Below are 23,235 nucleotides of genomic sequence, written 5' to 3'. Positions count from 1 at the left end.
TGTGTGTGTGTGTTTTACTCACTTGGCCCTTTTGGCTAATCCATCATTAAAAACATAATATCACTCTGATGGCCTATTTCTTTTATTTATTTATTTCACAACTCTTATTTTCTCCATTAGCAAAAAGATAAAAATAGAGTCCCACAAAAATAAAATAAAAAATAATATGCCTCAGATTAAATGTTGAGTTGGGACAAGCTTCTTGTATAAATATAATACAAGTTGCTCCATGAGAGCATATATAATGTGTAATTCCTCTCCTCCAAACTTACCTTTCCTCCCAACCCTTATTTCCTCTCATCAGGTTGTATGCAAAACCAACAAGCTTCCCAACACTTGAGAAGGGCGAAAACCCTTTCATCTCATTGCACACCACTACTTCCTTGTTTCACAAGTAATTCGTGACATAAATTGTCGGTCTCCACGACAATGGGAGATCACCAAACGCAATCGTTGTGGCAGATGCGCCTAGGCTCCGCCCTACGCACGGCTTTGGCATGCATCATAGTTGGCTGCACCACCCTCTATGGACCTCCACAACTTCAAAAGTACTTAACCTACTCGTCCTTTTCGTACATCACCACAATCCTAATAGTCCCGGACGCAACGGTTGGGGACGTCATGAGAAGCTGTTGGCATGTGATCTTTGCCACGGCACAGGTACTGGTGTCTTCTGTGCTGACGCTTTGGTTGGTGGGGCCTAAAAACTTTTCGGTGGGGGTAGCGGCAGCGGCAGTAGCACTGAGCGCTTTTGTGGTGGCGTTGCCGGAGTCCACGCACTTGATGTCTAAGAGAATTGCATTTGGGCAGTTTGTGAATGTTTATGTTGGTACTGTGATTCACGGTGCTCAAACTGGAGTTGTCATGCACCCACTTGGTGTTGCATCCAGCACTGCCCTTGGAGCTCTAGCTTCTGTTGTGGCCGTCTTGTTTCCTTATCCTCGGCTATCTTACTACGAGGTAATTAACTCTTCACTTTGCTTTCTTTTACTCTTTACACATGCAGTTTACGAGTAATATTTTCAGTGTCGGACTTATATTGCTAGTTAAACCAGACAGTGTCTCGGGGGGGGGGGGGGGGGGGGGGGGGCGTGCCCCCTGTCGCATTTTGAGTTCTTAAACTTCCCATCTTTCTTTCTTCATTTCCTTACTCGCTTTTGTGCGTAAAGGAAAATGCTAGGGACATAATCTTTTTAGGCCATATGTCGTAAATTATTGGGTGTGACAGTTGAACTCATTTTTCAATGATTTAAAGAAGTGATCCAACTATCAATAGTCACATTATGTAGACTACAATATATGGTCTAAAAAGATGGTCTCCTTAACATTACCTAAAAAAGGTTATTGAGTTCCGTATATCTATTTTGTTAATACGAATGAGTATTAAATTATTAATAAAAAAGTAAAGAAATTTTTTTAAAGAAACCACTGACAAAATTAGGCAAGTTTTATCAACTAAGTTGTAAGAAATCAAGCAAGTTTTTGTGGTGCTTCCTCTGAGTTAAATTTCTGAGTCCTCCCTGTATACATATAATATTTGTGTCGTTAGATTGTTTATCTGAGTAGCATGCATTTAAGAAATACAAATTGACCACTGAACAATCGTATTTCAGTCTAGTAATACAATTAAGAATCTTACGTTGGCAAACAACACAATAACAAAACCTAATTTCCCGCGTTTAGTAGCATAGTTTTAAATAATAAAATTATCAGCAGGAATATCATAGTAATTAAGATGCGGATGGAACAAAGCAAAGTTCATTCCCAGTTTCCACTGTCTTACTGGAGGCGGTAACGGTGCCTACAACCGATGTGTCCAATGTGTCCAATGTGTCTATAGCCTTGGCCGACAGTTCCACGTAATCTTTTATTTTATGGTAGGGCGCTTAAGTACTATACAGCCACCATAACGTAACAGCTCCTATATAGATTTATCATTAAAAACTACTAATTAAATGTCTAAACTGTATATGTGTAGAGCTTTGACACCTGGACCAATCAGATTGAAGGAAATTATAATATACATGCATCCAGCGAATTTGGAAACAAAGTTGACTACAAAAAAAAATGTTGTACGACAGATGGCAGCTTGTTGGTATCGAGACTGCCGGAATGCAACCAACAATAATCATGATTTGTCTAACAGAATTAACCCAGAATATAAAATGGGATTATTTAGAATCTTAGATATGAATTAAAAGGAATCAAGGGAATGACTTAGTCCATGACAGTTGCCTAGTTTGGGATTCGTGGTCCAATCGAAGGCCTTTGGTCTTGTCTAATTGTCTCTTGAACAACATCGAAAACGATCTAGGTAAGTCATTAGGGTTAGTTTATGTGGTGAGGACGAGTGAGAAAATAGATTATAATTAGATTACGTTAAAAGTTTACTTTCCTTTCTTTACGAATAACGAAAAAGAGAATTCATGAAGCATCTAATATTTGTGTGCATGTAAAATGTGAGTTACGTCAGTTGATTATAGTAGTTTAGAATAGCGTAGTTCCAACATTTTTTATTATATCTCCCGCTTGATATGCTAAAAGAGCTGTTTAATTAAAGATGTAGAAGTCGAATATAACACCACACTGAGGTTTGGTTGATTCTGTTCAGCACAAGCTTGTTGGGAGAGAACAAGAACTAATGATTCTAAATTCCCTAGCTAAGATCACTCTCTAGACATACTGCAAATAGTAGGGAATAATTTTTATGTGTAGATTATGTAAACTGAACTGGAAATAATGCGTTCGTACAGGTCTGTAAATCGTGGCAGCTGTATGCCGGAAATGCTTCCCAGAGGTTAACTCGCTTCGTCGAGGCCATCGTTTCCCGGGACAAGAGCGGAGCACTCGAACTCCTTTCTCAAGGACAATCTCTCTCTAAAGAAGCAGCTAAGCTTCTTCATAGCATCACTAATAATCTGGTAAGCTACTATTAACTCATGTTAACTCGTAAAGGACATTGCTTTGCTTCTTCGTGCAAATTACAGTTTGACGCAAATACAAAAATAACTCATCAAAAACACAAAATGAAAAAAAATTTACACGTGTCAAATTGTGATAGGCAGGTGAGTTTAAGTTGCGCCAATTAGTTCAGTACAGTAATTAAAGGCTTTTGTTTCTTTGTAAGCAGGAAACCATGGTGTGGGAGAGACCACATATCAAATTTCTGAAACCAAAATATATGGACTTGGGTGAAAGGTTGCAAGAAATGGAGGTTCCACTTAGGGGGCTGGAGATAGCTTTATCTAGTGGCTCTTCACATCCTGTTAACCTAATTGATGAAGAGCTAAAAGGCAATTTACAAAGTTCAGAAGCACATGTTAGACTAAGGCTTCTGCAAGCTAAGTACTCTTTGCCTTCTGATGCAACATTAGCTCCAGAGTCGGACAGAGAAATCTTCGACAAGCCCCTTTGGACCAAAAAACCCACCACCAAAAACCGTGAGGACCTTCCGGCTTTCTTCTTCTTGTACTGCATGGAACTCCTACTAGAAAATCAGCCCATTGCCCGAAATCCCGGAAACACTAGGAAACCTAACCAAGAACCGAGCGATTCACAAAATCAACAGCGGTGGAACTTCAAAGGGGTTTGGAGAAACATACTCCCGAGTCGCAGGAGTTTAATTTTTGCTCTCAAGTGCTCACTTGCATTAGGCCTCGCTGTGTTATTCGGCTTGTTGTATAACAAGGAAAACGGATACTGGTCAGGCCTCACCATTGCCATCAGCTTTGTAACAGGAAGGCAAGCAACATTCACTGTTACGAATGCCCGAGTTCAAGGAACGGCGCTGGGATCGATCTACGGGATCTTATGGTTTTTTATTTTCCACGGACTTGAGAAATTCAGGCTCTTACCACTCATACCTTGGATCTTTATCTGCCATTTTCTTAGGTACAGCAGGATGTATGGCCAAGCTGGTGGCATCTCAGCAGCCATTGGAGCTCTACTAATCTTGGGTAGGGACAACTATGGTGCTCCAAGTGAATTCGCAATTGCAAGAATCATAGAGGCTTCCATTGGGTTGCTTTGTTTCCTAACAGTAGAGATTGCCTTTTATCCAATGAGAGCGGCGGCCCTAGCAAAAAACAAGCTCTCACAAACCATGGGGGTGCTTCGAGATTGCATCGAAGGTGTAAATCTGTGTGTACCGGCTTCTACCGGATTGAGGGATAAGCAGAGGAAGCTAAAATCCCACGTCAAGGAACTAGAAACGTTCATCCAAGAAGCTGAAACAGAGCCTAATTGCTGGTTCTTGCCCTTCAAGGGTTCCGGTTACAATCAGGTCCTAGGATCTTTATCAAAAATTGCTGATCTTTTACTATTTGTGGCCTATAAAACGGAGTTTCTCGCACAAGTTGGGCAGAACTTTGGAGGTGTTTGGGAGGAACTAAGGCAACAAATGAATGTTGATCTAGGGCTACTAAAGGGAAAAATAAACTCTCCATTAAGATGCCTTGAGGAGGCCACTTCGATCAAGCCCCTGCCGGTATCTGAGACAAAGTCGGAAAGTGATTACCACGACAGCGAATTGGGCAACCCACCAAAGGGATTTGCGACTTTGGGTACTGATGATGAAGAGGTTGAGACTATTGTGAGTAATTTTCTTCAACATTTGCAGGAAGTAGCTGACAAGGTACATGCTAGTGACAGTGAAGAGAAACACAAGAGCCAAATGGTTCTTTGTTTAACTAGCCTGGGATTCTGCATTCAGAGCGTTACGAGAGAAACAATGGAGATGAAGAAAGATGTGAGAAAACTATTCAAAATTAATGCACATACATAACTCCTATGAGAGATGATTAGCTTTGACAATACATCTAACAGATTGGCAAATGCCATTAGATTTTTCAATATTCCATTGACCTCAGTACACATTGTAATTTCCCTATATCTTTCTGAATATTCACCAAAATGAATGTTCTTTTCCATGAACCCTAAAATGTGCTTTTAGCACTTTCTACGAACAATGGATCACTTGATTCACAACCACAGCCAATGGTAACCTTCAAAACATAGTCCGAACACGGTCCACACCCTTAACAATGCAAAGGCGTTGAAAACTAAATATGAACCACAGATAAACTAGAGAAATAAAATCTTGTGTATAACAGCACACGGTCATATTGTATACCAAAACTTCTCACTAAATCAAGTTGTATCCATTCTGAAATAGTTCACGCTACAAAATTAATAGCGTAACTCCATTAGTCGCGAGAAAATTCATTGCAAATACATAAAAAAGAAACAGGTCGTTAGTTGCCTTCATATTTTGGGTCGGCCATCACAAAATGATACGCTATTACCAGTAGAAATATGAAGATGCCGAGAAAATTGGCAAAGAAGCCCAGGTCCTGATCATCCATCACCTGTCACATCAAAATGGAAAAACTAGAAAGTTCAGCAAAAGGATTCAGTGTTCCTCAACATCATACTATCATGTGAAATACTTGTTAAATAGGTTATCCTACACACACTTGTTAGAAACACTAATGGCACGTTTACTAATCCGTAGTCAGATTGAGAGCAAGTGAATCGAGGAGGAATTGAATTGAGTAGGAAAAGCATGTGGGGAGAATTGAATAAAGGTGAAGAAAGGATGGGGAATAAATGTGAAAGGACCGTGTAGGGAATGACACACCAAATGAAAACTAAAACCCAAAAACTGTAAACAATTTTTAAGTTGTTTTCACTTTCAAGCTTCTGTTTTCATATATTCTCCCTTCATTTCTCCATCCTCGCTCCCATCACCTCCCTTCATCCCTCCCCACTCCTCGTTTCTCCCACATACTTTTCCTCTATATAAAGCACATAAAATGAAAATTCAAAACCAAAAACGAAATGATTATCAAACGTGCCCGAGTTGACCCAACAAAAAGATCACATCTAAATGAAGTCCAAACTCAAAACCATTGTTGGAAAACTATCAACCATAAAACAAGCCACATCCCAGAAACTAGTGAAAATCAACAAATAGAGCATACAGAGGAAATCGGGTTGTGTTTATAACTTGTAAATTGGTCGGAAACGCTTAGTGTTGTAAGAAAACAGAAAATCAAACCCAACTAAACCTTTCATGTGAATAACTCACATTACTACAAATATTTATTCCCAATTTTGTTCCTATGGCAACATTTTTTAAATCATAAAACACCCATAGACTTGCACTAGCAAAAAAAAAAATGCTTAATTTCGTATCCGTATTCAGCTAAGCATCCAATTTCCAAACCCCCACTGCATTAAAACTGGATTCTTTCAAATTCAAAACCCATAACCAAAAGGCGCAAAAAAATTCCAAGTGACTGCGCACAGAAATACATCGACGAAACAAATAAACAAAACCGCATCTGCTTAGCAAAACAACACAAAAATTTCGAATTGGAATAACGAATTTCGAGATCTTAGCGATCGAAGCGTTCATAATTCAAAGAATTGAGAAAGAGATCGAGAATCTAACAGTTTTTGGAGTCGATTACTCGGTCAGCGGCGAAGGTAGACGAAGCCTTCCGAGAGAGTGAAGAGGTGCTGTTTGTGTTGTGCATTGAGGAAAAGGAACGCGCTGATATAAAGCAGTTTGGGCAACGACGTCGTATTGTGCAGAGCCGTTGAGAATTAAAAAGGGGAAAATGAAGAAAATATAAAGTGTGGCTGCTGGGATTCGAGCCCAGGTCTCCACGGCCACAACGTGGAATTCTTACCACTAAACTACAGCCACTGGGTGACAATTTATCCGCAAGCAATCTATTTGTAATAAATAAATGAGGAAAATTTTTCAATCATTACACTTTATTTAGATTGTAAAAGTTATAATCGCTTTCGAGTTTCGACCACTCTACCAATTCTCTAGATTTTTGTATGATTTGAAAGTGTATTAAACAGACTTTGAATGAACGAGAAATGAAAGGCATGTATGAAATTTTCTTTGAATTCCTCATTTCGATTCAAATAATATGAGCTTTGTCTATCCTATACTCGATTAATTAGGTATCATTGTACATTGATCCAATATCATTTTCATACGTAAAAATGTATGTAAACATATGCCCTTACTTATCGATGTTATCACACTTGACTCTTAGTCAATATTAGGTGTAGTAGTCACTAGTCATGTAGATTGAAAAGAATTCACTTGAAACATGATCATTTTTTTAATTTATCGACGATGATTATTTATCCTTCTCCGTTGCTAAAAAAATAAAAATAAAAACTTTGAACTTCTGCAACATTAGAAAGAGCTACCACTAAGGCATAATTCTTTGTGAAGTAAATGTTCATGATTTACAACAACAAAAGAGGACTACGTTGAAACCGTTCAAGTGGTATTTGTTCGAAATTATTTTTTTTCCTTTTTTAATTTAATAAAATAGTACAAATAATTTGCAGTTCGGTTAAAGCATCTTCATGAGGAGATATATGATGCACTTTTGCATTTTTTTCCATTTAATAAATAAGGCATGGAAGGTGGCAGCGGCGATTGCGCTAGCAAAGTGGATGGGTGTTAGTCTCCGTTGTTGAGATTGGGAGATGTGTGGCGGCGGCTGTTGGGTCGAAGGGAGAGGAAGGGGAGGACGGTACACTTATCTACGCTTACTGCTGGGTCAAATGCTTAATTTATTTTTTTAATACTTTTTAAAAATATTTAATATTAAAGTTAATTCTATTAATTTAGTAGGAGGATACATGACAATCTGTTGATAGGAAGACGAATATCCACTAAATTGAATGGTAGTAAGGAAAAATGCTCTCAAAAATATAATTTTAAATTTTAATCTCTCATGAAATATACACACAATTGCATTGATAAAGATATAATAATATGTTGAAATAAATATAATTACTTATGTAAAGAAATTTTTTACATGTTAAAATTGCATCGATTGTTTATTTTTATAAAAAAAATGAGTAAATTGTAGCAATGGTCCCTAAATTTTAATTAAATCAGAGCAATGATCTCTCAACTAAAAATCTATTACTATCGATTCCTCAATTCATCAAAATATGTAGTTATAGTCAATTTTCGTCAATTTCGTCAAAATTTTGTCAAAATGAGTTATGTTGGAAGGACCATTGCTACAATTGGGGTCCCTCAACTCATCAAAACGTCTGACTATGGTCATTTTTGTCAACGTTGTTAGAATTTTGTCAAAATGAGTTATGTTGGAAGAACCATTGATATAATTGGGTTCAAGTTGAAGGATAATTTCTCCAGTTGGATTAAAGTTGAGGGACCAATGGTAATGAATTTTTAGTTGAAAAACCATAGCTGCACATTTTGATGAGTGGAGAGACCAATGGTAATGGATTTTTAGTTGAATGACCATTGCTTCAATTGAGTTAAAGATAAGGGACCATTACTGAAATTTACTCTTAAAAAATAGGGTTTATCTCAGTTTACTACCCTAAAGTTTCTTGGTTTTCAACATTTGGTACATGAATTTTTTTCATCCTAGTCTGGTACCCTAAAGTTATAATTCTGGGACACTTTCATACATCTGTTAAGTTTTTCGTTAGAACTTCTTTTAACTGATGATGTGGCACCCACGTGGACAACAACTGGACATCACATGTTAATATGAGCCAACTTGAATATTAAATAAAATAAATATACAGAAACACAAAGAAAATAAAAAAAAACCCATCCATCTCCTACCTCATCCCCCCACACGCTCTCCATTCCTTCTCTCTTCTGCAACTTGCACCCCTTCCCTCTCTTCTCTCTTCTGCAACCTACACCACCCTCCATTCTCTCCTTTGCAATCCGTACCCACCCTCCCCACGCACCCAACTCAACAAAATCCCACCCAATGGAATTCCAATTCAACAAGAAACCTATCCAATTTATGAAATTCATCAAAAACCCAGTTGACCCAAATCCCAATTTTGGATAATTTCCCAATTACTAACCGATTCTTGAGCATTTCTAGCCCCTGCCACCATCCCACTGGACTCCGACAATGGCACGTGGTGGCTCCCTTGCTTCAGTTATTCTTTCTCCTCAAGTGGCTCCCGAACCGTAGCTACTCCGGATCGTATTTCGAATTTTTGTTCCTTAGACTTTGGGGATTAGGGTTTTTGCAAAGGGTGAAGGTGAAGAGGATGGAGGAAAGAGAAGGGAGGGGAGGTGAACAGGGTGGAGGTAGGTTGGGTATAGAGCGTTGGGTGGGGGCAGAAGAAAGAAGGGAGGGAGTGGGGGTGAGGTGAGGTAGGAGAGGTGGGTGTGGGTTGCAGAGGAGATGAGGGAGGGTGGTGCGGGTTGCAAGGAGAGAATGAAGGGAGGGTGGGTGGGTAGGGGTTGCAGAGGAGAAAAAGGAGGGTGTGAGTTGCAGAGGTTCTAACGGAAAACTTAACGGATGTATGAAAGTGTTGCAGAATTACAACTTTAGGTACCAGACTACGACGAAAAAAATTTCATATACTAAATATTGAAAACCAAAAAACTTTAAAATTGTAAAATGAGGCATTCCCAAAAAAAAAATATAACAATCGCGCCCTATTTTCGTCTTTCCCGATTGACACATTACCCGAGCTTCACTCTCATGAGCCATGGCTTCCACTCCTGCCGCGAACCCAACCGTCCACAGCGGCGACAACGCTGATGGCTCCTACTTTCAGAAAACAGTAACTCCTTTATCTACTTCTCCACAACTTAATTTCTGTCATTTCGTATGTATGTGTGTGTGTGTGTGTATATTTATAACTATTGAAAAATATTTTTACCCTATTTCGCTTTTGAATTTCTAAAGGTATGTCTGCACGATTGGTGGTTGATTATAGCCGAAAATGACGTCGGAGGGAAGGGGCTAGCCGTCGCCGGCGTGACTTCTACAGAGTGAGATACATTTCACTGTTCTAGGGTTCTATTATTTTGATTTTTGTAATTTGATTATTTTGAGCTCTTAGTTTTTATAATTCTGTTTTTGAAGGACTTAATTGTTAATTGTGCTGTTGAATTTCAGGAACGAAGCCAGGAGAGTGTTTTCGTCTGCACCAATAAGTAAAAGATTCGATATTTTCACTCTGGAGACGGTGGATGGCATCTGTGTAGCCATCAAAGGGTTCATAAACGAGCAGAAGACTATCGAAAATGGGTTTCCGTCTGAGGTAGTACTCGATAGTTGTTAATATTGCTCTTCTTTACTGAATTTGGTTGACATTGCGAATATTGTTTTTTAATGTTTTTTGGTACAAATTTAGTTTTGAATTTTGGGTTTGACTGGATATGTTGAAAAATATATGCATTTGAGAGTGTTGGGGACTCACAAATGCTGTAGTTACTGAGTATTGGGAACCGTCATTAATTCGGATACATATTGGGATATTGATGCTTTGAACAATCAATTAGTGGTAACTTAGAATATTAGCTATGAATATCGGCATTAAGTATAATTATGGAGAATGCGAAATTACCCTTTGTCTTGGTTTTACAAGCACAAGTGAATGATGAGCACTCAATGTGTCTGTATCAAAGTCTAGTAAATTTACTTTGGCCAATTCAGCCGTTGCTTTGCTTGTTCGTGCTACAAGCCCTACTAACCAGTAGAAGGGTCGACCTGTAATTTTTTTTGTTGCATAACATATTCTCACAAGTTACAAGTTTGGGATTCCATCTTATATCATTAAAATTTGGGACATTCCCAAATGATGTTTGCGGCTGATCCTAAACAGGTTTTTAGTCATTTTGTTTTTGGCTTTCCTCCTGACTGGGAACAATGTGTTGTAAAGTTCTTTGGAGGAGATTCTAGCATTGCTGGAGCTGGTCCTGAAAGTACTTCTCATTCAGGCAAGTTAGCTGCTCCTCCAGGAAGTAATACATTAAAATATCCAAATGTGTACTATTCATTCCTAAATTTTCTTTGCAAACTAATTTTCTACGTTAGTCATTTAAATATTTTCTCTCTTTCTCAGGAGTGGATGCAGGCACAGAAAGTTCTGCTCCAACTGCTGTGCATTTTGATCTGGAAGAACCTCCACATGAGCAGCTCTCTTCTGAAGATAGGCATGATGTTGAAGTTACAAAGCAATCTTCTAAGCCGTTTATAAATGTCGCTGTTGATGACACAAAGATTGATGACATGCCCAAGCATGCTGCTGAGGAGGAAACAGGAAGAGCGAATTTTGGGTCAGGAGATTTTCAGGGTATTGGTAGACCAACGAATCTGGAAAGCAATCAGAAGAAACCCATATCCAGATGCTTTACGAAGAAGAAGATTACAAAAACTAGTGTGGCGTCAGAGGCCATTGAGAACCTTGGTGGAGCATCAGTTGCAACTACTCAGTCTGGAGAGAAAGTGGACATATCAGAGGAAGATCCAAGACTTTCTTTGGGTGAACTGTTCAGAAGTTTGTCAAATCTGTTAAGTAGTAAGGGGAAAGAGAAGCAAATGCTGGAAAGTGGATTGAACTGTGAGAGAAATACAGTGGATACTCTTCCACTTCCAGCAGTCTCCAAAACTGCGAGCAACACTTTAGAAAATGACAATTATAAGGGGAAGGGGAGAAGTATGTCCCATCCTTCCGCTTCTGAGCTTCAAGAACCAAGTACAGTGGATTCTGTTCCAGCAGTTGCTAAAACTGTGAGCTGTTCACAAAATGGTAATTGTGAAGTAGGAGGGAGAAGTATGTCTTGTCCGTCAGATCCTGAACTTCAAGAACCAACTACATTGGATTCTGTTCCGGCAGTCTCTAAAACTTTGAGCAACACTTCACAAAATGATAATTGTGAAGTAGGAGGGGGAAGTATGTCCCGTCCTTCAGATCCTGAGCTTCAAGAACCAACTATAGTGGATTTTGTGACCACAGTCCCTAAAACTCTGGGCGACACTTCAAAAAATGATTATTGTGAAGTAGGAGGGAGCAGTATGTCCCAGCCTTCTGATTCAGAGCTTCAAGAACCAAACGGCGGGAACGTGATAAAAAGACTAGATTTTGACTGTCTAGAAGATTTGGAACCCACCGGCATTGGAAAACAGGGACTAACAGCTCAAGGTAGGGTGCATGCTGGGAACAATTTGATAAGCTTTTTCACCCTCTGGCCTTCTCTTTGAACTAATCAAACTGACAAATTCATGTTGCAGTTGGAGAAGGGGCAGTTGACGCCATAACAGAAAACACATCCAGGAAGAAAACTAGGAGAAGAACTACCAATATTGTAGTTGGAGAAGGACGAATTGACACCAAAACAGAAAACACACCCAGAAAAATGAGTAAGAGAAAAACTACCAATATTGTAGTTGGAGAAGGACGAATTGACGCCAAAACAGAAAACACATCCAGTAAAAAGAGTAAGAGAAAAACTGCCAATATTGCAGTTGGAGAAGGAAAAACTGATGCCAAGAAGGAAAACACACCCAGGAAGAAAGCTAAGAGGAAACCAACCTTTGATGCTGCGGTAAGCTGGCTGTAGTAAAAGCAAGTTAATTGTCACGTATCTCCAATGGTCTTGTTATTATCACATTTATGTTGACTTTTTAACGTCTGCTTAGGAATCTCCCACTCCAGAGGAGAACAAGAAAGTGTCTATCGTTTCTCCAGAATCTTTGAATTTGAAACGGTCCAGAATAGGTGAGTTTGTGCGACTCACTCTCTCTCTCCCCTCCACACACATTCAATCACACAACGGTTCTACTTTTCTTTTACTATATGTATCCTTAGTCTGTCAGTTAATATCATCACCAAATGAAATACACAAGCCCAGTTATAGTTACCATGGCTAGATATGAGGGAACTTTGTATGCACACTTCTGTTCAAATGAATGGTTCATAGCATTTGGAACATGTCTCTGTAGTATTTTCAGTTTTGTATTTTGTTAAAACAACAGAATTTTAATTTGTACTGTTCTATTTATTTATTTATTATTTTTTGTCAATATCACTTTGTTTAATTGATTTTGTTTGTGACAGTGTATCAGCAAACAATGAAAGTTATAAAAATGTGATTTCTCTATGTTGCAGGGAGACTACTTCTACCCACCATGGAGTTCTGGCGGAATCAAGCGGCAGTCTATGACTTGGTTTTTCCCTACCTTTCCTTTCTTGCTTTATTCATTTTCCTTTTATGTTAGCTTTCGCCTGCAACTATGTATGGTGCACACTCACTGGTGGATAGGTGGAAAATATGTAGTAGGGTTTGATTTATCAAAATTACACCAACTTATCCAAAAAGAAAAATAACTCTTTTGAGTCGTACTCGTACCACACTATGTAGGGGGGTTTGCTACATAATTTCTTTTTATAATTTATGTCTACTTCCATAATTTTGTAGTCTGACTAATTATTAGCTTGAAGGTACATTGACACTCTCTTGGGTTTTATTTTTAGGATCGTAACATTACTGGAATTCAGGATGACCGACCTGTAGTAACACCATCAAGAGGTTTGTCCCTTATAAACTGTATTTAGCTGGCAACTCTTTTCCCTCCTAAACATAGTAGCGTTTAAAGTTGACTGCTTCTGCTATTCTCTAGCTGGCGATATATCAATAGAATAAACTGCAACTGGGGGTTAGATACTGATTTTAACTTGGTGCTTTCCGGGTTTCTTTCATTGATTACTGACTCTATAGATTCCTCTACCGTTTTGTGGATTTAATCTGCTTCTTGGTTTGGTTTACTGTAATACATGCCGATTATTGCATGCGTCACATGTTTTCAGGCAGCAAATCTGGGTCTCAGAAAAGCAGAATACGATGATAGAGGTTGGTTTTCTAGCAAGATTTTAGACTCATTTCCGACCTTGTTGTAAGAATTGTTGGTATCCAAAGTGAGCTGAATACAATCTCAAAAAAATTCAAGTTACGTTGACAAGAATCACCAGTTTAACGTTTGACTTTGTCATTGTAGAATCTGAACACAGGTTACGGGTTGGAACAAGAATCTCAAGGAGTTTGGGGCGTACTAAATGCAAAGAGGCACGTGTCGGTTATTTTTGCAGGGATTCCAACACGGATGGGAGAGATTAGAGGCTGTTAACTCATGTCAAGCTGACCGCTGCTCGATGATAACCATTTTGGAAAACTGCACGAGTATGTATAGGAGACAGCCTGAACTCGGATCTATCGTTTCTACTTTACGCATTGGATTTAAGTGAATCTTTGTATTGTCGTGATTATTTACAGTGCTTTTGTAACCCATGTAGACTAATCATTGCAATTCAACAATAATGACTTATTTCCTTCGCTCGTCTAATTTCTTCTCTGCAAATTTGGAACTCTGCGGCAAATACGGATTTGTCGCAGAGTTAAATTACGTACAAATTTTCCTGAACAATGAGGGAAATGAGTCGTTTGTCCTTGAGGTCTCGTTTGGTATTCAGACATCAATTGGAGGGATTTTCAATCTTGCAGTTGAACTTGAACCATTTTCAAGCATCAACTCAATCCAAGTCGCCCCGATTTCTCGGACGTAGATAACGCTTATATCCAACGGTTCACGGTCATTATTATCGAAAACACACAAAGCCCGCCACGTCATTGATTCTCGTGAACCCACAATCCGCAAAGCATCTACAAACTCCGCACCAATGGTCGAACCAAACACAATCCACGGTCCCCCATCACCCAAACCCACGGCACGGATCGCAACCCTTAACCGTCGATTGCGCCCAATCCAACAGTCCTCACGTTCCCCCCAAATCTCACGTAAAGAAACACAACTCACGTATCAAAGCTCCCAAACCTCTCTATATAAACCCCCTCCACCTGACCTGTCCGACGCAGTAACTCTCTCTCAATTCGAATATTGGATTCCAAATCAAACCCTAATTTCATTTCCGCGGCAATGACTGGACGCGGCAAGGGAGGCAAGGGGCTAGGCAAGGGAGGAGCCAAGAGGCACAGAAAGGTGCTGAGGGACAACATCCAGGGTATCACCAAGCCCGCCATCCGCCGTCTGGCTCGCCGTGGCGGCGTCAAGCGTATCAGCGGCCTCATCTACGAGGAGACCCGCGGAGTGCTCAAGATCTTCTTGGAGAATGTGATCCGGGATGCCGTGACTTACACCGAGCACGCCCGGAGGAAGACTGTGACTGCGATGGACGTCGTCTATGCGCTCAAGAGGCAGGGCAGGACTCTGTACGGGTTCGGGGGTTAGTTTGTTGGGTATCGGATTGGGGATTCATGTAAATTGGTCGGTTGGTGTGGTGGTTGGGTAGATTACTAGATTTAGTTAACCAATTTCTGGAATTTAATGTTTTTTAGTTTGGATTTTAATGGAACATAAATCTATTTTCATTCCAACTTTGGAATGAAAGTTCTGTTAATTTTATCCATTTTGTTTCTATCGAAATTGTATTTGGATGCTTGTGCGTTGGGTAGTTATGTTGACAAATTGTTACGAACTTGATTAATTAAGTTGATTCCTACTTAATTAAATAATAAGTAGAGTCGGGTTAGGTAGTTGTTCAATACATTTAAGAGACCGATTGAAATCCAATTGTTGGCCCACTTGCCCATCTTGGGTAACTGGACCAAGGTAGTGGGCTCGTCGAATCGTCGAAATGGGCTGAACAAGTATATTATTAAAATGTTTGGTCTAGCCAACGATAAAATCCAGTCAAATGGGTTCATATGCCACAGCAAAGTTCTCTTGGCAATGTTGGGTCATAGGCCTAAAACTGACATTTGAGCCCAAATGCTCCTTGGATTGCCACTCGACTACATGACTTTAAAATTACTTGACTTGTGAGCTCCACATGGTATCAGTTGTAATAACAACCAAGGCCATGTCTAATTATTAAAGCAGTAGATGCAAAAAGAAAAGCACTTCTAATAAGGCCAGAAAATACAACTTATTTTCTTTGATGGGATTTAACAATCAGAGCTGTTTTTGAAAAAAATTGCTTCTGCTGTATTATGAGAATAAACACATTTTTGCTGCTTCATAATTTAGGTTAAAGGGCTTAGTTTTCATTACAACGAACAAATTGTACACGTAAAGTTCATATCATATAGTTTGGGATCTTAACAAAAGAAATGAAGACATGTGTAGATATAGTCTCAGCATCAACATATATTATCCAAAGCATCTGTCGGATGAATCCAATGTAACACCTTTCCATAATTATATATACGATCCAATAATCAATCCTTTTCAATTACTTAGCTTGGATTCTCTTGTGGATGCTAATGGCATCAATTTTCATGTTTAATTACGCTCCTACTAATTAGGGTTTGCGGGAGATTTCTATTATTATTCAATTACTCAAGGAGGTGATGAATCTTATGTGGTTATTCTCATCAATAATTTCATGCTTCAAAGTGTAGAGTAATATTTATTTGGCCCTGAAAACTTAACTTCAATCTTACTTTTCCTTTTGAGATTCAAATTTCGCCACTTAACTCTCTTGAAACTCAATTTTTTCTCCACTTTGATGAGATTCTGTTTATGCTTTCAAACGTGTTTGATTTCTTAATCAAACCTAACCTGATCAGCACCTTTATTGACAGGTTTGTCTTTGAAAAGTCATCAATGCATGGATTTGGATCCTCTCCGGATCCCCTCCCTGGGGCTCTCAGGGATCAAGGCACAAGGACCGTTCATCAAAGATCGTGTGGCTACAATTAAATGCTTTTTATATTTTTAAAAGTAAAGCAATCTCGTTTTGCGTAAAAAGCATTTAATTATGACCGTACGATTTTTGATGAACTGTCCTTGTGTCTTGATCCCTGAGATCCCTAGGGAGGGGATCCAAAGAGGATCCAAATTTGAATATGTATGCCTTGTTATTGTAATTTATAAATTATTATTTTTTAGGGAGTATTAATGAAACCTTCGATACTGTTCACTTTTAGTGAGAAATTATATTTTTACATTTTCTTTGTACTATTTACTACACATTTATTTGTCATTTTTCATTAAAATTATAATTTTTTTTTTATCATTTTTCATTAAAACTAATCCCCATTGTGCGCAGCAAGGAAGGAAGGAGGAGCCACCTGCGTGTTTCTAGGTGTATTCTATCTTTGTTTTTATTGTTTAAGTTTAATTATCTTTGTTTTGCGAACATGAGGAGCTAAACTTGTTTTAGCTAGAGGAGACTTTGAAACCATGATTATATTTGCATTATGAATTGATTACTTTCAGTTGTGATTTCATAAATCGTGAATATAATTTACTTAACTGTTTGATTAAGAACTTATTCTTATGTGTTGATTAAGAGGGCTCGCTTAGTTTTCATGCATGAATTTGATGCTAAAATATAAGGGAGTTTCATCTAATCATTATGAGCTTATATTTATAAATAGTGGAGGTTGCTAGTCACGATCGTGTTAAGTAAATTTTTGGCAGGAGTATCATGTTGTTCATAGTCACGAATGCCTTGTCAATACTTATGATTTTCACAAAGCTTAATGATATTTGATTGTATCTCTATTATGCTATTCATGTAGGGAACTATTGAAGAATAATTTGGTTGTCGATGCGCATTCCATCCAATTCAACGACTTAAGGAAAATATGAGGGTTAATTAGTGCTGTTCACGGTTAATCTGGGGTGTTGAGGTTCATGGTTTATTGGAAAAGCAACTGGAAATCAATTTGTATGCAAGTGTGTCATGTGTGGAGAAGGACCCTCTAGCTAGCTTATCACCCATATTTCACCCAATTTTGTCCAAGTGGTTTAGAGTCTTTACAATCTGTTTGTTTTTACTTTAATTTCGTCCAAAACCCAATCCCCTTTACTTTGTTGTGTCAAATTAGTTAGAATTTGTCCAAACTTGTGTTTTTAAGTGTTTTGAGTCAAGTTAAAAGTAATTTTCGTCCAAATCATCCTTTAGTGTCTAGTTTGAATCTATTTGATTATTTTGTGCTGTTTTAAGTCTTTTTAGTTTGTTTTGAGTTGTTAGAGTCTATTTTTCTGTTTTTGAGCCTAGTTTAGTGTTTTAGAGTTTAATTTGAGTAGATTAGCATCCCTTCTAATCCCCGGCCTAGAACGATCCCTCCTTACACATACTACAATCATAGGGTTTTAATTTGAGTGTTAGAATATTTCACACCAAATTTTGGCGCCGTTGCCGGAGATTAGTAAAATTGCTAATTCCTTTGTTTGTTTGCTTATTTTTCTTTTGATATTTAATTTAGTTTTATTTCTTTGATTTCAGGTACTAGAGAAGCAAGACATGGTAACTGCTAATCTTCAAGCTCAAATAGCAAATCTTACTTCTCAGTTGTCACAGTATGCCGAAGGGTCCACAATGCAAAGTGTCCCTAAATTTGGTGCTTCTTATAGGCAAGAATATCAAGCAAATCAATGTCCACAAAGAGATTGGAGTGATCATTCAAACTCTATGTGGTGGGAAGCTCAACAAGTTCAACACAAAGGATATTGGCAGCCATATGAGGAGTTCTATTCAATGCCTATGCAGCCACCACAACCTCATATACAATATGCCCAACCAAACTCAGGTTTGTCAATAGATTATGATCAAATTCTTGATGAATTAATTTCTTTGGTGCAGGGCTCACAAAACCAAGCCAAGGAGGCTCAACAAGGAGAATATTGGCAACCATATGAGGAGTTCTATACAACGCCTATGCAGCCACCATAGCCTCCCCCACAACAATACCAACCAAATTCAGGTTCGTCATTGGATTATGTTTTTTTTATTTTTATCATTTTTCATTAAAACTAAAGTTTTTTTAAACTTTCCTTTAGTTTTCCTTATTTTTTATCTATGTTAAATTTGATAGAGTACTACATTGGTAACTCAGTTTTAAAATTGTCTAACATGATACCAAATTTCTCGTTGAAAGTTGAGATTGCTCTCTAACACATAAAATTGCCAGCGAAGTAAAGTACTACAGGTTCTTCAATAAAAAAACAAAAGTACTACAGTACTACTAGCTAACCAGCTTAGTATATTTGATGAAAAGTGAAAACAAATGAGAGTTTGTCCCTTTTGATTTCTATTTGAACCACAACGTATGAAAAGTGAGGGTCTATTAATTCAACCAAAGAACACGATTCACACAACGTGAAATAGCCGGCAAAGATCCTCAATTTGTTCAAATGGCTTCGTGGCACCACACTCGATCAGCTTTTTGTTCTTTCCCTTTTGGAAGATTTGATCATTTGGGCTTGCATGCCAATTAGAGCAAATCAGTACTAGTATTATGTCCTAAAGAACAATAATTGGATTTAATTTGTTCACATAGCTAAAACCCTATTGGAATGTTATCTAATAACTGTTTCATTTTCTTTCAAGATTACCATTATCCATTTCATTTTCATTGACCCTTTTTTTGAAAAAAAAGTGCATCAAAGAACAGTAAATAATCATGTAATTGAAATATTTGTTCCAATGCGAAAATAGAGTGGACATATATTGTTCAAGAATCTGGTAACGAATGATATATATTGTTCAAAATGGGACGTTTGGTTTCTTGGTACGCATGGTGGACGACCACTCATGACTAATCACTGTATATTTTAGTGGAGATTCACAAATAAATAATGTTCATTACATGTAAATAGTTATTTCTATTAACCAATGACACATGGCTGAGTCAAGTTAGTTAAAAGAAAGGTAGTTGGGAATTGAGGTTGTTAAGGAGGATAATATGGTAATTGAGTAAGGAGGTTAGAGGGTAATATTGTAATTGTGGTTTGTGATTTTTTAGTACATATAACCATTTGATCTTCCACATTCAGTAAGAAAGCTTTGTAAGAATTCTTCATTACTAATAAATCTGAGAATACTTTACTCTTCCATTTTCGCTCTTTCCATTTAATCTTTGTGTTCTTTAGAGATTTGTAGTTCTGTTAACATGGTATCATCGCTGGTCTTGGCTCGTCACCATTTCTGATCCTGAAGAAATCTTCTGCTGTCATTCGGTGTGTGTTCTGGAAATTCAGAGGTCAGAAGACTGGGTTGCTGGCGTTTAGAATCGCACAGACTTCAGATTTTGGGTGAATTTGTGAGATCACAGAGTGGGTTGCAGATCTGGAGTTGTGCAAGTCGAAGATTTTGGGACATTTGCGTTGTGTATCAGGTGAAATTGTTTCTGTTCGTAATGCAATAGTGGTTGGATATTATGAAGTTGTGATAGTTGTGTATTGTATGAGATCTGGGATTAGTTTTTCGTTCTTGATGTGTTGATTTCAGAAAGTATCATTCTTTCTGTATATCTTGGAGTATCATTCTCTAAGAATTGAAGTTTTCGTTGACGAAAATGTTATTTTTTTTTCTTTTTGTGAATCTTGGAGTATCATTCTCCTGTGACATTGTGAATCTTGGAGTGTCATTCTCGCAAGATTGTGATTACATCATTGTGTTTTGGGTTTTTTCTTGGAGTGTCAATCTCCTAAGAAATCAAGATTTTAGTGTTTCTTGGTGCAATTTTTTGTTGAGTGATATTCTTATTGAAGTGGTGTCTAAAGATGGCATCTTCATCGATCAAAGTAGAGAATTTACTGGGAATGTTAACTATAAAGTTGTGGGATGATAATTTTGTCAAATGGGCGTTCCAATTTCAATCAGTTCTTAAAGGATATAGGCTTTTTGGCTATTTTGATGGTACAATAGGGTGTCCACCAAAGTATGTGGTTAATACAGAATCAGGGATAGCAACTGAGGTTACATCGGGCTATGTTGAATGAGAGTATATGAATATGGCGTTTTTAAGTCTGTTACTGGCAACCCTTACAGATGAGGCTATAGAGTATGTTTTGGGATGTAGAACTGCATTCGAGGCCTGGAATAATCTGGTGGATAGGTATGCATTAGTTTCTAAGTCTAGAGTGAATCATCTTAAAACTAAATTGCACACTATTCAAAAGGGTACATATACTGTTGATAAATATCTGTTGCGATTGAAGAATATTAGGGATCAATTAACTGCAGCTGGAGAGTTGATTTCTGATAATGACATTATAATTGCAGGCTTGGCGGGTTTGCCTAAGGAGTATTCTGTTATAAGAATTGTGATATTGGCTAGGGAGTCATCTATTACTTTGAAAGAATTCAGGGCACAGTTATTAGGTGCTGAGAAGGAAATTGAGGGTGAAATAAACTTGTTGTCTCAAAATATGTCAGCATTATATGTTAATGGTGTGAATTCTTCTGGTATTGGATCTTCTTCTGGGTCTGGTTCCACATCTCATCCTGCAGGGCATAATCATATTCCATCAACTACTGGAGGTACTATAACTCAGTCTCATTATCTTGGAACTGCACAACCATTTCTTCCTGCATCACAACCATACTTGCAGCCATTTCCACAACAATTTTCACAACCATTTCCTCCTGATCCTTCAACATTTTATCCACCATCTTATGGATTTGGTTTTACGAGTACTAATACTGGTCCAAGGACTCAGTTTGGACATAAGCCATTCAATGGTTCAAGCTACAAGGGTAATAACAATTTCAAGTCGAATGGTGGGTATAAACGCAAATCTTTTAACTCTTGTAGTTCTTTTAGGTTTCAAGCTAATACTACAAGGCAGAATGGGTCTAATGCATGGTCTAGGAATAATGATACTCGATCCAATGTGGTGGTTAAGTGTCAGATATGTAATAAAAGGGGTCATACTGCAGTGAACTGTTTTCGAAGGAATACAACTATGCCATCTCCAGGTTTCATTGTTGAGTGTCAGATATGTGGAAAGAGGGGTCATTCTGCTCTGGAATGTTATCATAGAAGTAACTATGCTTATCAAGCACAACCACCCCCACCACCCTTCAATGCTATGGCTGCACAACATTCAACAAAATTCAGTCCTAATGATGCTTGGATAGTTGACTCTGGAGCTTTTCATCATATCACTGTCGATGTTGACTCTCTCAATCAAGTTACACCATTCTAAGGTTCCGAAACAATAACTGTTGACAATGGCACAGGGTTATCTATTGCTAATACTGGTTCCACAATTCTGAAAACTAAGTCTAGTGATCTTGTTCTTAATAATGTGTTGCATGTTCCACATATTTCCAGAAGTTTATTATCTGTACAACAACTATGTGTTGATAACCATAGTTGGTTCATTTGTGATGAAAATGAGTTTTTTGTGCAGGACAAGAAGATAGGGGAAATTTTGTACCACGGAAAGAGTAGACCCAGGTAACTGTTTCAAATTCCTGTAGTCAAATGTTCAAAAGGAGTGCAATATGCAGTTCAGCAGTCATCTAGTTTTCTTGGACAAATGGTAAAATCCAGTCTCTGGCATCAAAGAATGGGTCATCCTACAAATGAAATAATAGTTGTGATGTTGAAACAGTCTGGTATATCAATTGATATAGATGATAAACATAGTATGTGTACTCATTGTGTCAAGGGTAAAATGTCAAGACTTCCCTTTTCTTCTAGGATTGATAAATGTACTTCACCTTTTGAGAAGATTCATACAGACATTTGGGGTCCATCTCCTATAAAGTCCTCATAAGGATATAGATATTATGTAACTTTTCTTGATGAATACACATGGTACACTTGGATTTTCCCATTGTGTAATAAATTAGATTTCTTTTTTGTGTTTGTCAAATTTTACAATTTCATCCATACACAGTTTGGAATATCTATAAAATGTATACAATCAGATGGAGGAGGAGAGTATGTTAGTCACTCATTTAAAACATTTCTTGGTGCAAAAGGAATAGAACATATGATCTCATGTCCATACACCCCACAACAAAATGGTTTGGTTGAAAGGAAGCATCGACATATCGTAGAGACTGCAATAACTTTACTGATCACAGCTCACTTACCAATTGAGTTCTGGTATTATGCATGTGCACATTCTGTATTTTTTATCAATAGAATGCCATGCAAGTCTACTTCTATGGAGTCTCCTTATTATAGACTATATACTAAACAACCTGATATCAAGTCCTTAAAGGTGTTTGGTTGTGCTGTGTATCCTTGGTTAAGACCATATAATGCCAATAAATTGTAGTCAAGGTCTGAAATGTGTATTTTTTTAGGCTATTCAATGGGCTACAAAGGGGTGATTTGTTATAACCCAATAAATAGCAAGTCAATAATTTCAAGACATGTTATTTTTGTTGAGACTATGTTTCCTTCTACGAAAGTTTCAAAGTCATTACAAAAAGACCAATATGCTACTACTAGTTCTCGACCAGTTCCATTGCTTATTCTTGTCCTTATGCCAATGAGAAATTCAGTTCATAATACTATGGATCATCCAAGTTAAGTTGAGAACACTGTATCTTCAATGCATCAGTCTGAGAATACCTCATCAACATCTTCTGTAGTTCCTCATCATGTATCTAGTCATTTACATCAAG

At 37.9% G+C, this 23,235-nt stretch overlaps 3 protein-coding genes and 1 non-coding gene across 5 annotated transcripts; 3 read left to right on the top strand and 1 right to left on the bottom strand.

Annotated features, from left to right (window-relative positions):
• The first annotated feature begins 292 nt into the window (after positions 1 to 292).
• Positions 293 to 5,360, top strand: LOC137722028 (uncharacterized). Its single transcript, XM_068461032.1, has 3 exons — positions 293 to 960; positions 2,754 to 2,921; positions 3,131 to 5,360. Exons 1-3 carry the CDS (start codon positions 430 to 432, stop codon positions 4,781 to 4,783), a joined length of 2,352 nt encoding a protein of 783 aa, XP_068317133.1. The 5' UTR covers positions 293 to 429; the 3' UTR covers positions 4,784 to 5,360.
• A 1,280-nt stretch (positions 5,361 to 6,640) lies between these two features.
• TRNAH-GUG (transfer RNA histidin (anticodon GUG)) lies at positions 6,641 to 6,712 on the bottom strand. The gene has a single exon. It is a non-coding gene; the product is annotated as a tRNA-His (tRNA).
• A 2,743-nt stretch (positions 6,713 to 9,455) lies between these two features.
• LOC137722789 (kinetochore-associated protein KNL-2 homolog) lies at positions 9,456 to 14,169 on the top strand. Of its 2 annotated transcripts, none has more exons than XM_068461878.1 (11): positions 9,456 to 9,615; positions 9,741 to 9,826; positions 9,954 to 10,098; positions 10,720 to 10,777; positions 10,903 to 11,982; positions 12,072 to 12,385; positions 12,480 to 12,558; positions 12,949 to 13,007; positions 13,315 to 13,369; positions 13,648 to 13,690; positions 13,836 to 14,169. In XM_068461878.1, exons 1-10 carry the CDS (start codon positions 9,541 to 9,543, stop codon positions 13,683 to 13,685), a joined length of 1,989 nt encoding a protein of 662 aa, XP_068317979.1. In that variant the 5' UTR covers positions 9,456 to 9,540; the 3' UTR covers positions 13,686 to 13,690; positions 13,836 to 14,169. The 2 variants fall into 2 exon arrangements, with proteins under 2 accessions (XP_068317979.1, XP_068317978.1); XM_068461877.1 differs by having other exon boundaries at positions 10,663 to 10,777.
• A 538-nt stretch (positions 14,170 to 14,707) lies between these two features.
• LOC137723266 (histone H4-like) lies at positions 14,708 to 15,345 on the top strand. Its single transcript, XM_068462420.1, has one exon. The coding sequence runs from the start codon at positions 14,772 to 14,774 to the stop codon at positions 15,081 to 15,083; it is 312 nt and encodes a 103-aa protein (XP_068318521.1). The 5' UTR covers positions 14,708 to 14,771; the 3' UTR covers positions 15,084 to 15,345.
• Positions 15,346 to 23,235: the final 7,890 nt, after the last annotated feature.

The sequence above is a fragment of the Pyrus communis genome, chromosome 17, assembly GCF_963583255.1.
Source record: "Pyrus communis chromosome 17, drPyrComm1.1, whole genome shotgun sequence".
NCBI classification, from domain to species: Eukaryota; Viridiplantae; Streptophyta; class Magnoliopsida; order Rosales; family Rosaceae; genus Pyrus; species Pyrus communis.
This window is presented reverse-complemented; position numbering and strand designations above follow the sequence as displayed.